The sequence below is a fragment of the Phoxinus phoxinus genome (genome assembly GCF_949152265.1).
Source record: "Phoxinus phoxinus genome assembly, chromosome: 3".
Taxonomy (NCBI): domain Eukaryota; kingdom Metazoa; phylum Chordata; class Actinopteri; order Cypriniformes; family Leuciscidae; genus Phoxinus; species Phoxinus phoxinus.
The window spans coordinates 13,504,610-13,520,025 of record NC_136878.1 but is presented as its reverse complement, the minus strand read 5'-3'; the positions used below and the strand labels follow the sequence as shown (position 1 = coordinate 13,520,025).

The 15,416-nt window shown below is 38.7% G+C and overlaps 2 protein-coding genes across 4 annotated transcripts in view; both read left to right on the top strand.

Annotated features, from left to right (window-relative positions):
- LOC306995340 (uncharacterized protein) lies at positions 1-4,741 on the top strand. 3 transcript variants are annotated; one of them, XM_079606884.1, is made up of 4 exons: positions 1-77; positions 345-506; positions 902-1,070; positions 2,822-4,741. In XM_079606884.1, exons 3-4 carry the CDS (start codon positions 911-913, stop codon positions 3,466-3,468), a joined length of 807 nt encoding a protein of 268 aa, XP_079463010.1. In that variant the 5' UTR covers positions 1-77; positions 345-506; positions 902-910; the 3' UTR covers positions 3,469-4,741. The 3 variants fall into 3 exon arrangements, with proteins under 3 accessions (XP_079463010.1, XP_079463012.1, XP_079463011.1); XM_079606886.1 differs by lacking the exon at positions 345-506 and having other exon boundaries at positions 27-77; XM_079606885.1 differs by lacking the exons at positions 1-77; positions 345-506 and adding an exon at positions 162-274.
- Positions 4,742-6,753: 2,012 nt separating this feature from the next.
- The window catches only part of LOC306995321 (connector enhancer of kinase suppressor of ras 2), a 46,885-nt gene continuing 38,222 nt past the window's right edge, over positions 6,754-15,416 (top strand). Inside the window, exon 1 of the mRNA XM_079606836.1 lies at positions 6,754-7,014. Within this exon, the coding sequence (XP_079462962.1) occupies positions 6,951-7,014 (64 nt within the window). The 5' untranslated portion in view covers positions 6,754-6,950. The remainder of the gene's footprint in view (positions 7,015-15,416) is intronic.

Here is a 15,416-nt window from a genome sequence, read left to right as displayed (position 1 = left end):
GTGAGTGCGTTCTGCACCAAACAATGCTCTGCCATACAGCATTGATGTGAAAAAGAAAAGCTCACGTTTAACCCAAGGTCTATAATGTTATATCCTATAGCTGCATATTACGGTTTTTTTTAAGCAGATGAGCAGCTCACCTTAGTTACGAGCTTTTCTATGAAAACGTTCCGAAGTGCAAATATAATGAAACACATGTGGCAATCTGTAATAGAGAAGAGGAGCCACAAGACTTTTCTCACTTCTGCTTTGTTCAAGCAGAGGCCTAATCTATGTAAGTGTTTGGGTGTGTGTGTGTTAGTGTGTGTGATCTATAACTGCTTACTTCCTCTGTTGCTACCCAGATCAGAGACACCAGCTCAGAGAAAACATCTCAGACATAGATATATAGATGAGAGAACTATCTGAAAGTGACATTATAGATTGGACATTTACTGAGCATTACTGTCACTCTTGAGATTTCTGTTTCTGCAACCTTACAAAAAGGCTTACCACTCAAACTGTTGGTAAGTTTTTTATAGATATCTATTCTTTATAAATAGATAGTTGTGACTAGGCTATATGCTTTTGTTTTCTTAACTGGTTGTCAAAAGGGGTTTGAACAGTTTATTTGGGGTATTTGTTTGATCTGATTACATAAATCGGAGTAATAATCTAAAAAAAGTATTTTTTAGATATTATTAAAGAAATGATTAAGGAAGGAAGTGCAGTCAGTATGAACTATACTCTGTCATTTAGTTATTTTTAATTCATCATTTCAGTTTGATTTCATTCATGTTTTTTTAAATATATATTTTTTAATGTATGATTATACTCTGTTTTTGTATTTGATTCAAGTTTCTTCTTGAGTAAATATTCAAATCTATATTCACTGGAGCTCGATCTGCGTTTGTGTGCGCAGGGGGCTATCATGCTCGGAGAAGCTTTCCTTCATGTTCTGAACTGCACAGAAGACACCACAAATCGTGATGGACGGCCTCACACACTCTCATCAACGCTCACGACCTGTCCCGACCCCCGCATGACACACGCCACTGCCAGATCACCTCTGACACCACGAACTGTGAGAGGTGAGAGACCACAGAAGTCTGGGTTATTAGGATGAGGTTGTGTTAAAAATATAAAATAACAATCTGACTGATGGCATTTGGGAGATGAACAATGAAGCAATATCCCTTATAGACTATGAATGTGGCCCAGGTCCTGGGAACAGTCAATAAATGTAAAAATAAAATTCAGGAAGGAAGTGTGGTGCTGCTGAGAATTTTAACCCACTAACTGAAAGCCACTTAAATGCAGGTGTTGCATTTGAGCGTGTGGTTAAAAGGATAGTTCACCCAAAAATGTAAAATTCTGTCATAATTTATGCACTCTCACGTCGTTACAAAGCTGTATGGTTTTAATTCTTCTGCAGAACACAGAAGAATATTTTTTGAAGAATGTTTCTGTTTATGTCCATACAATTAAAATCCAAAACAACTTTAAATTTTATGGAAAAAAAATGCTTACAGGTTTTTTACATGAGGGTGGGTAAACGGTGACATTTAAAATATATATAATTTGGAGTGAACTATGTATTTATAGTCACCATGAAATCAAAATTGACAATGGCCCCTTTTCACGGACTTTGATGACACGTTTCCACAGTTATCAACATTGCAAATTTAGTAACGTTTTTAATATTTTCATTATTAAAAAAATTAATACACATTTGTAACGCTATACTTTGAGTGGTATTATTACCTTGGCAGTAAATGACAAAAAAAAAAAAAAAAAAATTTACGCTGCAATGCTGTTTCTAATACAACTGCTGAGGGAGTGATGGCAAATTGGACATCTTTCTCACTTCTGACTGCTGTAATCTATCTCTATATTTTTTCCCTCTTTTGGAAAGTTGTGGAAACATTGTAACAACATTTTTCTTTTGCTTTTAGAGCAAATGCAAACACAAAAAGTATTGCTGATTTCCGCTTCTGAGAACCCTGGAAATGTGGAAAGGGTCCATTCTTATTTTTAATGAAATATTGCAGTGTTAATTATAAATTATTTATCCATGCATTTTTTAAAAATTCATATGCTCTCGTAATCTTTAGTCAAAAACCCTAACTTCCCCTCCCCCTTGTCGCCACAATTCCCTTCCAGCAACCTGTCACTCACAAACGACAACAATCTAATTTAGTTTTTAATGGTCTTATTCAAGAACCTGTCACTCATATATACAGCACAATAGAGAATAAAATATTATCGTAATTTCATGCCAACTTTAAGTGATAATATTGTGCAATAGAATAAACCAACAAATTTCCAAGTCCATTTTAGCTAATCAAAGCAAAGAATGCAAATAGAAGTGCTGCTTCAGGGTGTAAAAATCTCGGTGCTCTTTGGATGGGATACAGAATCTAGTTAGTTAAATTAGGAACTCCAAGGCACTCGAAATATGTGAAAAAAAGTTAAAAAGCCTTTATTGATGAATGGCTCTAAACATTAAAAATGGTGACAGATCCACCTACGCGTTGCGGCTACATGCCTTCGTCAGGGTGTGGCGAATATTTCAATTCAGTTGAGTGGCTCACAGCTACAATACATAAAAAGGACAATTAAGAAAAAAATCCCAAGAACTTCCTCATTTTGGTGAGTGCCCAAGTGAATTGCATAAAAGCGGCATTTGTATGGAGACATTTAAACTGTCATTCAGTGTATCAAGTGCGCTCCAAACTCTGGGCTTTCCAACAAATTTCCACATTTTTTAGCTATTTATTTTGTGCTATGTTAAGATGAGGCTGGTTATAGCGGTGCCTAAAACATTCTCTCTTCATGTCAGCTGGCAGGCCCGAAGGCCTGGAAAAGCCAAGGCAGTGCCGGTCCTCTGCACCCAGCAACGCTATGCCCATTCTCAGCTGTAGCAGGGAGGAACACTTGGGCATGACTCTATATTGCTCCTGGTGCTGTCCCAGCTTCTACAAGGACTATCCAGACCTCCGGCTTGCAGGTGACCGGCTGGAGCACTGGACTCCTCATAACCCAGGCCTGCTCAACCCACCGGATGACGGGCCAGTGCTTCAATCTCAGGACTTGATCTCTCTGGAGCCTTCTTTGGAGCCAAGTCAACAAGCAGTGGGTGTAAGCCAGCAGGACGAGGGGTATCTTGTCATGAAGAGTGTTCAGAGCCCAGGCTGGGAGAGCAGGCTCACCAACTCCATGTTGAACGGCTATCTGGAGGTCCAAATGCTGGAGGTGGTTTGTCAGCATATGCAAAACATGGCGTGCTGCGGATCTTCATTGCTGGGCACTGACATCATGCCGGTACTGGCGCCCACCAGCCTGACTGTAGCCAAAGAACAGACAGCCAGTCAGGAAGAAGAGCTGGATTCTTCATCCAATCATGTTGTGCGATACTTGAGCACTTGCTCAGCTCCAGCCACCTCCCACTTCAGCTCACCTGTGCTGCGAATTTCAGAAGATGAGTAGCCACACTTATAAACACACTCCTACCGTCATTAAACTTCCTGTCTTTTGACCAACACACAAATATCTGAAAGTTATCTGTGTTGTTAAAGGAATGTTCTGCGTTCAGTACCCACATCATTTGTGGGATGTTGATTACCAGAGATTTGTTTTGACTCATGCCAGGATTTTTGTAAAGCAAAAATAATGAACATTAACACAATGTTTATTTCATTTATTATTTCATGTAATTTTCAGCATCATTACTACAGTCTTCAGTGTCACATGATCCTTCAGAAATCATTTTAATATGCTGATTTGGTGCTCAAGAAATATTACTTATTATTAGCAATTCTGAAAAACTACTTTGAAAACTGTGATATCATTTGTTTTTAGGATTTTTTGATAAATAGATCGAAAGAACAGCGCTTATTTGAAATGGAAATCTTTTGTCAAATTATAAATGTCTACTGTCACTTTGGATCAATTTATTGCATCCTTGCTAAATATAAGTGTTAATTCCTTTTTTTTTTTCACTTTTTTTTTTAAACCTGACCCTTAACTTTTGGACAGACTAGTTTACTTCTAAATTGTATACCTGCTATCTAGCATGATATACACAAGCAATGTGACATAACTATCTGTAATGCATTGTGTTACCATGGTGTTATAATATAATAATATAATTATTATTGTTATAATTATATAATTATTATTGTATTATATTAGTATTGCACAACCAGACATTCATCCAGCCACATAATACTAGTCCCATGTTATAGATAGAATATAGTGAACGATGAATGTTTTTTTTTAATTCATACGAGTGCTTTAACAAATATGAGTCTCACATTTCTATATTTAGACTTTCCAGATTGCTGAACTCTTTACTTCCTTTGTAAATACTGAATTGCCTGTAACTGCAATTTGAGCTTCTTTTATTTAAAAACAAAAAAAAATGAAGGACAGTTCTGTTATAATGTTTAAAATGTTTTTCTGTTATAATAAACATTCTGCCACAAATTCTGTCAATAGAGCTTAACTTTTGTTTAACTCTGAACATTCCTTTAATATAGCGTGCATTTGCAAATCCCTCAGAAAACCCACAAACATGTTGCCTCTTTTCTTTCTACTCATCCACAATCCTCCCCTCTCCTCTTCCATCAACACGGTATGTTTAGAAGAAGAGGAACCAAAGTCATGCTGTCATGTGTAGACTGTGTAATGACATCTATAAATGTTACCACTTCCTACTAAACAGCCAATCAAATGTTGTTTATCTCCATCAGTCCTGTTGCTAAATGCTACTTTCACTTTCCTTGTAATCATAATAAAGCGGTAATAATGAATTTAAACTTTATTAGCTTATGTCCTCAGTTCTATATATAGTGCCATAATTCAGTTAAATCCATTCCTTTTTCCATTAGATGTTTTGGTAATGTTTCAATGATGTGAAACTGTTCAATAAGTGTTTTTAAATACTGCCACCTGCTGTTCTTACTGTAAAATGACACCCAGGCGCAGAGAACAAATGCTGATATTGTGCTCGCGCCCTCTGCTGGCCAATGTCACCATCAAGGGTTATGTCATACTGGCCATGGCATTGTCCTTCACCCAGAGCTGTGAGACCTCAACTGTTGTATATTACATCGATGTTTACAGCTAAAATACACGCATTACATGAATATATGCTATATTAAGAATTTCATTTTATTGTAGTAATAATTGGAAATAGCTTAAATGCCTTTGCTGACATGATTTTTTGACGTCACTCTGACGTCACATTCAGGGAGGTGCAGACATAACAGTTAATGGGCCATGAGTAATGTGTGTTTGTATGCATGCTGATATCCTGGCACCGGTACACAGGAGCCAAACTCACAGCATCATCAACAGGATTAACTGTTAACTGTGATCTGTAAATGTGTTTGCATGTGTGTGTGTGTGTGTGTGTTAATCTGATCTGTGCCAACATGGCTACTTCACACTCTTGTAGCTGCTCTGTGGGCATCTAAACGGACTCTTTAGCCTGGCACCATGTCGCAAACCATAATACCAGATGGACCGCTCTCTCTCTCTTTCTCTCTCTCCACTAGTCCTGGAAGTTGCCCAGGCCAGAATAACATTTAATACAGTTCCTTGCCATATTTTGATGTCCCGTGGAAGTGGGACAGGAATGTAAATCCATATGGGTCAATGATGTGATGCTCATTTATGTTGAGCATAAATGATCTGTAAAGGAAAGGAAAAAAACATAAATGGTAAATAAATGCAATTTATAGAGTCAAATACACCTTTTGAGATGTTTGTGCATGTTTTGAAATTCTTGAAAAAAATATTTTAAAGTAAAAAATATATCTAGTAAAGACAGTGGAGATAAAAGGATGAAATAAAAAATGTAATATATATATAGGCCTATATATATATAGGCCTATATATATATTAGCGTCTATATTAGCAGCTATATACGTAAATAGAAACTTAAGTACAAAGCAACAATCAAAACCTAATACACAATGATTATACATTTCTTAGATGGTGGCATGATGTTTTTTTTAAAGGATTTCCCCTTTTTATCATATCGCACATTACAGTAGCTACTGCCCCACAGCCGGAGCCCCAGCACCCCCAAACTGTTTAGTCTTTCTGTGCATTTGCGTTCATTTGAGCAGCACAGACTTGTGTTCTCTGTCGGGTGACCCGGTTTCCCTGGCTCGGTCGGTTGCGGTTACCTCACTCTGCTGAGCAGCTATTGGTTTAGCTGGCGCACTCTCCGACTTTTGCCATGCGAGTGATATTGGGCTGCGGTGACGTAAGCGAACGGGCGCGCAGAAATTTTCCAGACGCGGACGGAGGAGCGAGCTCGTGTAGACCCGAAACGGTCCAACCGAGAGAGAGGGAACCGAGAGAGAGAGAGGGAGGGAGGGAACCGAGAGAGAGAGAGAGAGAGAGAGAGAGAGAGAGAGAGAGAGAGAGACGCATACAAGCACGCATACCAAGTAGCCGTTTACAAGGCACTCGGTTGCATCTCGCGCTCAGTATCGGACCCAGTGGAGCTGTTCAGCGTTTATCGGTAGTGTCACCGAACAGTCCCCACGCTCACGGAACCGCTGACCCATGTGATACTGCAGCGTTGCGAGCGCGGAAGGGAGGGGGGCGAGAGACACATTCCCCCCCCCTGCATCTCCACTCGATAGACTGGAGAAGCAGGTGCACACTTGGGAGAGGGAGAGAGAGAGAGAGAGAGAGAGAGAGAGAGAGAGAGAGAGAGAGAGAGAGAGCGCTGGAGGGGGGGCGGGGTAGAGTCGCGCGCGTGGATCTCTCCGTCGCAGTCCTCCGCGAGGATGTATCCAACAGCAAGACTCCTGCCGCGCGCGCGCTGCCGTCAATGTAACGGAATCACATGTGCCCATGTGATCTAACGGCGGTTCTGATCTGTTTCTCTGGGTTCGGATGGTCCGCGCGCTCCATACACAATTCAACCGGATAATCAACGCACACCAGCCATGGCGCTGGTCATGGAACCCATCAGCAAATGGTCCCCAAAGCAGGTGCTGGACTGGATGAAAGGTAAAAAAAAAAAAATCATTTGTCCCCCCGCAGTACCTTTGCATGACCTATAGCCGGTGGGAGAGGAATGGGTGAGCGGGAAGAGCATCTCGGCTGCATGCGGGCTGTGCTAGTCTCTGCCTGTGCCGTGCAGTGAGGTATTGATCGCGCTTGTGTGCCATTTTGCGCCTTTGCTCGGCGCACCATGGTGTGTGTGATCTGCACAGCGCTACACGCGTCGCGCAATAGGGGGTGTGCGTGTGGTCTGGGGATGCGTGATGTGTATGTGTGTCTGTGTGCGCTCGCTCGCGTGTTTTGCAAGTAGATTAGCAAAAACGGTTATAATGACAAAGGGCGACATGACGTTTTCATACAGTACCTAAATATACACATACGTGCATGTGTGCACACGCACACACACACACACACACATAGAGAGAGAGAGAGAGAGAGAGCTGTTTCCAGCCTCAGTGAATAAATCTCCCTCTCGCGCAGTGATAACTAGCACCATGGACAGAACCAGGCCGTCGCGCGCTGTGCTGCGCTGCAGATGCGCGTAATATATATATAAGGGACCAGAAGAGGGATGACGGTATCTGTGGAAACCAGCTGAGCTTTGACAGTCCCCCATGATAAAAATGTACTCCTTTAAACTAATTAGTATCTATTTTTATGTCACTAGTACTTGGGGTTTAATTACCATAAGTAATCCATTAGTATCTTTTTAAAAATGATTCTTGTGCTTCCTACAGTGACTAGCATATTAACTTTGTCACAGTACATACTAGTTCTTATTTATTTGCTACTAGTCACTATCCTAATATGGACATGTATATATTCAATTGTTACTGGAAACAGATTGTACATTCATTGCTTGAATTATGTTAATTCTACCTATTTCTGTATAATTATTTATTAGGGGTGAATTCAGGTTGATTGGGACACTTTTCCCCAGTCATCTCAATGACCAAAAATGTCCCAATCAATCTGAATTCACTATGTACTAGTTGACCTATTTATTCCTTATGTAGCCTACTTCTAACAATTATAATAGTTAGGCTATATTAGTGTCGATTTCACCTTCACTTGTACTTATTTTATTTATTAGATAGACATTTTATCTATTTTATGAAATATTATTGTGTCTATCCCAATTGTACAGTTACATAAAAATAGATAGTATTTTTTTTTTCTTAGGAAAAATAGGTTAATATAGCTTTGCATAAACCCATCCAGAAGAAAGCAAGGGAGAGTAGCCTATCCGAATGCTGCTTGCCGATAGTTGAAGGCACACCATGCAGGTTTCGTCATGCAGTTATAGCTCAGGGATGTGGAAACTGACGGCATTTTCAAAAAGCTATACAATCTGACATGACACAATTGGTATCTGATTGGAAATAATTTTACATTAATGACATGCAAAGGCACACTGATGGATGATACACAGACGATATAAGTAACACAATGGAGCAGCTGTGGTGGAAAGACATAGGGCCGAAATACCAGCAAGATCAGATGCAATCTGAAGTGAAGTTTAAGGGCATTAGTGTGACATTCAGCTGCTCATAATCTCTACTCATGAGCATTTCAAAGGTCAGATAGCCTTTGCCACCAATCTAATAATGGACAAGTGTACACATGGGTGAATCAATAATGGTTGTGATCTCTATGTCCAAAACACCCATACTTTAATGAAATTCTTAAGCCAATTATATGTCCCTCAGGTCTCTCCTGTATCTATTAATGTACAGTGTCCTCCACTAGTATTGGCATCCTTGGTAAATATGAGCAAAGGCGGCTGTGAAAATAAATCTGCATTGTTTATCCTTTTGATCTTTCATTAAAAAAATGCACAAAATTCTAACCTTTCATTTAAGTAAAAGAATTGAAAGTGGGGGGAAACTCACATTATGAAATCAATGTTTTTCTCCAATTCATGTTGGCCACAATTATTGGCACCCCTAGATATTCTTATGAGTAAAATATCTCTGAAGTATATTTTTATATTTACATTTTCTTGGCACACCAGGGTGACTAGGAGCATGAAATTGTCCAGGCACGACCTCCTGTTCCACGGGAGTGTAAATATAAGGAAACACAAAGGCCAAATTCCCTTAATCATCCATCACAATGAGTAAAACCAAAGAATATAGTTCTGATGTGCAGCAAAAGATTGTTGAGCTTCACAAAATAGAATGTGGCTGTAAGAAAATAGCTAAAGCATTGAAAATCCAAATTTCCACCATCAGAGCAATAATTAAGAATTCCCAATCATCTAAAGATGTTACGAATCTGCCAGGAAGAGGACGTGTGTCTATATCGTCCTAATGCACGACGAGGAGGAAAGTTTGAGTGGCCAAAGACTCTTCAAGGATCACAGATGGAGAATTGCTGAGATTAGTTGAGGCTTGGGGTCAGAAAGCCTAAAAAAATTTATCAAACAGCTCTTACATCACCACAAGTTGTTTGGGAGGGTTTCAAGAAAAATCCTCTTCACACATCTGAAAACAAACTCCAGCAAATTCAGTTGTCAGACACGACTGTAACTTCAAAAGGGACAGGCTTCTATGGTCAGATGAAACTAAAAATGAGAGCTTTTTGGCAGCAAACCTACTACTGTAGATGGCTTTGGTGCAGACTGGGATAAAAAGATACCCCATGCCCATGGTTAAATATACTGCTGGAGACATCTTTAATGTTGTGGGCCTATTTTTTTTTTTTGCTGGTGGTCCTGGACATCTTGTTCAGATACATGGTATCATGGATTCTAGCAAATACCAATAGATACATTTTTTTAAACCAACGGCCTCTGCTATAAATCTTACTGTATAATGGGCCGTAGTTGGATCTTCCATCAGGACAATGATCCAAAACAAACATCAAAATCAACACAAAAATGTGTCACTGAGTACAAAATGAAGCTTCTGCCGTGACCATCCCAGTTCTCTGACCTAAACCCTATACAAAATGAGTGGGCTGAACTGAAGAGAGGAAGCGCCAACATGGATCTTGGAATCTGAAGGATCCGGAGAGATTCTGTATGAAAGAATGGTCTCTGATCTCTAGTCAGGTGTTCTCCAAACTCATCAGGCATTATAGAAGACTCAGAGCTGTTATCTTGGGGGAAACACATTGCAATAATTGGGTGCCAATAATATGGCCAACGTGAACTAGAGAAAAACATTTATTTCATAATGTGAGTCCCCCCCCCCCACACACACACACTTAAATTGTTCAATTGTTTTTACTTCAATGAAAGGTTAGAATTTTATGAATGAATGATCAAAAGGATAAACAATGCAGATTTATTGTCAAAGCCTTTGGTCATATTTACCAAGGGTGCCAATATTAGTGGAGGGCACTCTACTTGGCAAATAATTCCCCCATAGTTGATCGGTCTTTCGTTCATTGTTATTATTGGAATAACTGCCTTGTAAGTTCATGTATTTAATGGGTTAGTGTTTCCTACATAATTTTACAAATATACTAAACAGTTCAGTAAAGATATGTCAGATTAATTCAAACCATTTTAACTTGTTTTTTGAACAATTTATTAAAAGAATCAGCCATTTGTTCATGAATTGGACTACTCTGGTCACACACAAAAAGAACCTTCTAAAAACAGTCATTTGTTTGTGAATAGGATTACCCTGATCGTGCTGTTTGTTTCTGATTCACTAAAGAGAACCGGCTGACAAGAGTCATTTGTTCATGAATCGGATTACCCAGATTGCGCTGTATGTTTTTGCTTCACAGGAAAGAACCCGCTCAAAATAGTTATTTTTTTGTTAATTGGACCAAACTAGTCACGTTGTATGTTTGTTTTTGCGTGGAAGCACTTGAGGATATTACAACAGAGAGATTCTTCTTGACACTGTTTTTATATTTGATCACAATTCATTATAGACTGCAAACTCAAATTGATAAAATATATTCTCTTCGCCATGGCGTTCTTCGCCACGCGATTGCGTGATCTGTATTTTCTCAGTACAACTGTACATTTATGCAATATGGATAATTGACATTACTCTTAATTGTGACATTTCTGTAAAGCTGCAAATGATATGTATTGTAAAAAGTGCTATAACAGTGAATTGAAGTGAATTCTCCCCTGTGCAGGATCACTGATTAGTTCTGTTTTTTAGAGAACTAGGTTTCACGGCCAGTTGTGCAGGATGGTTTCCATTTTCAGGAACCCTGTTCACTGTCTCAGATGCAACTGCAAACTATAGCTGCTTGTGCATAATCTTCACAATTACTGCTGACAAAGAGTTTGTCAGACCTCAGAGCACCTGATCCTGGGTCATTTTGCTGGTATTCATGCTTTCTATTGACTTGCATCAAATTTGCATAGAGATTCTGCACAAGAAAACATCTCAGCGTGATTGCTGTGTTTATTGTTTACTGTTTATTTCCTAAATTGTAGTCTTGGACCAACTGCCATTGCCATAGTTCTGTTATGTGTGTATTTCATTTGTTTTCTTACACTTGGCAGAATGTCAATAGAAAAAAAAAACTTGCATGCTGAGATGTGGCATGTGCTGATGATGTCTAGGGATAATCTGCCTCCTCTAACATTACAGACATCTTGTAATATAAAACGCTGCTGCATGCCCAGTTTTGACCTTTACAGCTTACATTTGAAAAATCATCATGCAGGTTGACATATGATAGGGTCTTATACCCAAGATGACACTTAGGATATGCATTTGGTTCAGCAGTTATTGTTAGAGGGTTTGTTCACCCAAAAATGAAAATTCTCTCATTATTCTGTCATGTTGTTTCAAACCCGTAAGACTTTCTTTTATCTTCGGAACACAAATGAAGATCTTTTTGATGAAATCATAGAGCTTTCTGTCCCTCCATTGACAGCTACGCAACTGACAGTTTGACGCTTCAAAAAGTTCATAAAGAGATCGTATAACTAATCCATGTGAATTGAGCGGTTTTGTCAAATTTTCTGAAGAGACACAATCGCTTTATATGATGAAGACATTTTATTTAGGCTTTCAGTTGTGGTATACGGAAGCTCAAGCATGTTTGCATGACGTGCAAGAACCAATGAGGTTCATTCTCGTGTTACGCAGCACGTTTGAGCTTCTGCAAGAACCAATGAGGTTCATTCTCGTGTTACGCAGCACGTTTGAGCTTCTGCAAGAACCAATGAGGTTCATTCTCGTGTTACGCAGCACGTTTGAGCTTCTGCAAGAACCAATGAGGTTCATTTTCGTGTTACGCAGCACGTTTGAGCTTCTGCAAGAACCAATGAGACTCATTCTCGTGTTACGCAGCACGTTTGAGCTTCTGCAAGAACCAATGAGACTCATTCTCGTGTTACGCAGCACGTTTGAGGTTCTGCAAGAACCAATGAGACTCATTCTCGTGTTACGCAGCACGTTTGAGCTTCTGCAAGAACCAATGAGACTCATTCTTGTGTTACGCAGCACGTTTGAGCTTTTGCAAGAACCAATGAGACTCATTCTCGTGTTACGCAGCACGTTTGAGCTTCTGCAAGAACCATTGAGGTTCATTTTCGTGTTACGCAGCACGTTTGAGCTTTTGCAAGAACCAATGAGACTCATTCTCGTGTTACGCAGCACGTTTGAGCTTCTGCAAGAACCATTGAGGTTCATTTTCGTGTTACGCAGCACGTTTGAGCTTCTGCAAGAACCAATGAGGTTCATTTTCGTGTTACGCAGCACGTTTGAGCTTCTGCAAGAACCAATGAGACTCATTCTCGTGTTACGTAGCACGTTTGAGCTTCTGCAAAAACCAATGAGGTTCATTTTCGTTTTACGCAGCACGTTTGAGCTTCTGCAAGAACCAATGAGGTTAATTTTCGTGTTACGCAGCACGTTTGAGCTTCTGCAAGAACCAATGAGGTTTATTCTTGCGGGTTCAGTTGAGCTTCTGTTTATATTCGCTGATCAATGTTTATATGTGAATAAAACCGGTCAATTCAAATGGATTAGTTTTACGATCCCTTTAAGAACTTTTTGAAGTGTCAAATTGTAAGTTGCGTAGCTGTCAATGGAGGGACAGAAAGGTCTAAGATTTAATCAAAAAGATCTTCATTTGTGTTCCGAAGATGACCGAGTCTAACGGGTTTGAAACGACACGAGTTTTAGTAAATGATGATAGAATTTTCATTTTTGGTGGTTATCCATATAGTTGTAGTTATGATATATGGTATTGATATTGCAGTCCTTTCAAATGTGTTCCGTTTAACAGAAAAAAATGGTCAATACAATGTACTACTTGCAGTTGGTCTCACTGCAGTGGTTCTTCCCAGTGTTCATTGCTACTGTTGCTCTTCTGTCACTTATCAGAGCATTTATCTCCACTGTTCTCTGTTAACAAAATGAGTGCACACTCCATAAGCCCTAGTGGCTCACCTGTTTCATCTAATAAAATCTTTCCAGAGGCCTAATTTCATTTGCAAACCCATTCAGCTTGTTTGTATCTCTGTATATTTTAGGGGTTTTAATAGATGACTGATGTCCATGCGTAAATAATCAAATGCCTCTGCCTTTTCAACCAGCTTTGTATTATTGCAATGTCAGCAGTATATGTAACTGAACAAACATTGTGTAATCTTTCCCCATTTTTCTCCGTTTATTGGTCAACTAAAGTCACGTTTTACTTTACAGGCCTTTGACAGCTCCAAGTCTTTTGTGAAAAATACAGGTTGTACTTCCGCATTTTTGTATCCCGCTCACATACAGTTTGATCGAGCCCAGTGTAATATGGTTGTTAAAGTTTTTATAACTTTCTGGTAAATTGAAACTCTGAAACGATTTCTCTGTTTTCTCTAGTCATACAGTGCAGATTGACTAAAAACATTATCCCATTATTTAAATTATCCCATTAAATGTTGGCTGTTTCAAATTCAGATCAGAATAACCTACTATCACATTACTTTCACTGTTGCTGCAGTATACAGCATGCACATTTTCTGTCGGCATGAAAATCCCGGATGAGCTGTGATACATTTGCCAAAATGTGCGTTATACAACAGAGCTCACTGCCCTGGCCTGAATACTATATTCCATAATGGAAAGTGCTCAATTTGACCTTCAATTTTCAGTGTGATAAAGAAATCACAAGTTACATCATCAGCCATAATTTTTAACACCCTTTTCTCGACTCGTCATTTAATTAGACTTCCAGGAATTAAGACATTATAAGACACTGCAATAAAACAAATCAATAAAAATGCTCAATAACCATTTTTACACTTAATAGGGTCATGTTGTAGAATACCTTTTTTTGAGATGTTTATCAATGCTGATAAAGCAATACTATGCTTCACATAATGTTTTTAAAAAATAGTTGACAGTTGAGTTTGCAGTACACTATTCTATTTGAACATTGCATTTTCTTATCCAACAGATACAACTTTAGCACCTTGACTTTCATAGTTTCATTGCAATTTGGCAGATGTATTCATCAAACTAACCTTAAAGGATTAGTTCACTTTTAAAGTGAAAATTCTGTCATCATATACTCACCCTTAAGTTGTTTCAAACCTGTATGAATTTCTTTCATCTGCTGAACACAAAGGAAGATATTTAGAAGAATGTCAGTAACCAAACAGTTTTTGGTTCCCATTGACTTCCATAGTAGGAAAAAAATATACTATGGAAGTCAATGGGAACCAAAAACTGTTTGGTTACTGACATTCTTCTAAATATCTTCCTTTGTGTTCAGCAGAGGAAAGAAATTCATACAGATTTGAAACAACTTAAGGGTGAGTATATATGATGACAGAATTTTCATTTTAAAAGTGAACTAATCCTTTAAGTCACAGAGTACACAGTTAATACATACCCATGAAATGTGTGGCTTTTAGTTCAAGTTAGCTTTGAGGCCATATAATTGCCAGTGTATTCCAAAAACGATTTTATTTATCTGTAAATTAAAATAAAATCATGTACTATTTAAAAATACCCCATTATAACATACTGTTCACTATTTACATTAATGGATTTGACTGATTCCTTTATTCAAAGTGACTTACATTGGATTCAGGGTGTATATTTTATCAGTCTTGCTTTCCTAGAAATCAAACCCATAACCTTGGTGTTGATAGCACCTTGCTCTACTGCTTACAGGAAGGCTGAATATGAAGTAATACTGTGTTCATCAAGCTATTTCATGGAAATTCTTAACACAGTCTGGATTTCCGAAAAACTAACATTTAAAGGAACACGTTAATTTACACAGCGTGTACAAACAACAAGGTCACATGAGACACAGCCATCTTCTAACCATATACTGGGAACTATATTCTCAGAAGGCGAAGCACTGCTACTTCTTCTACTTCTTGTTGGTTTGGTGTGTTTGAGTGTTTCTTGTTACAATTACACAGCAAAAGTTCAGGGACATTTTTATTTGTGCATGGTAGAAAGCAAATACTTATA

Excerpts from the sequence above, each read along its gene's own strand:
- LOC306995340 (XM_079606884.1), top strand. The coding sequence starts at position 911 with ATGCTCGGAGAAGCTTTCCTTCATGTTCTGAACTGCACAGAAGACACC. Across the intron at positions 1,071-2,821 it reads GACACCACGAACTGTGAGAG|CTGGCAGGCCCGAAGGCCTG; the intron begins GTGAGAGACCAC and ends TCTTCATGTCAG.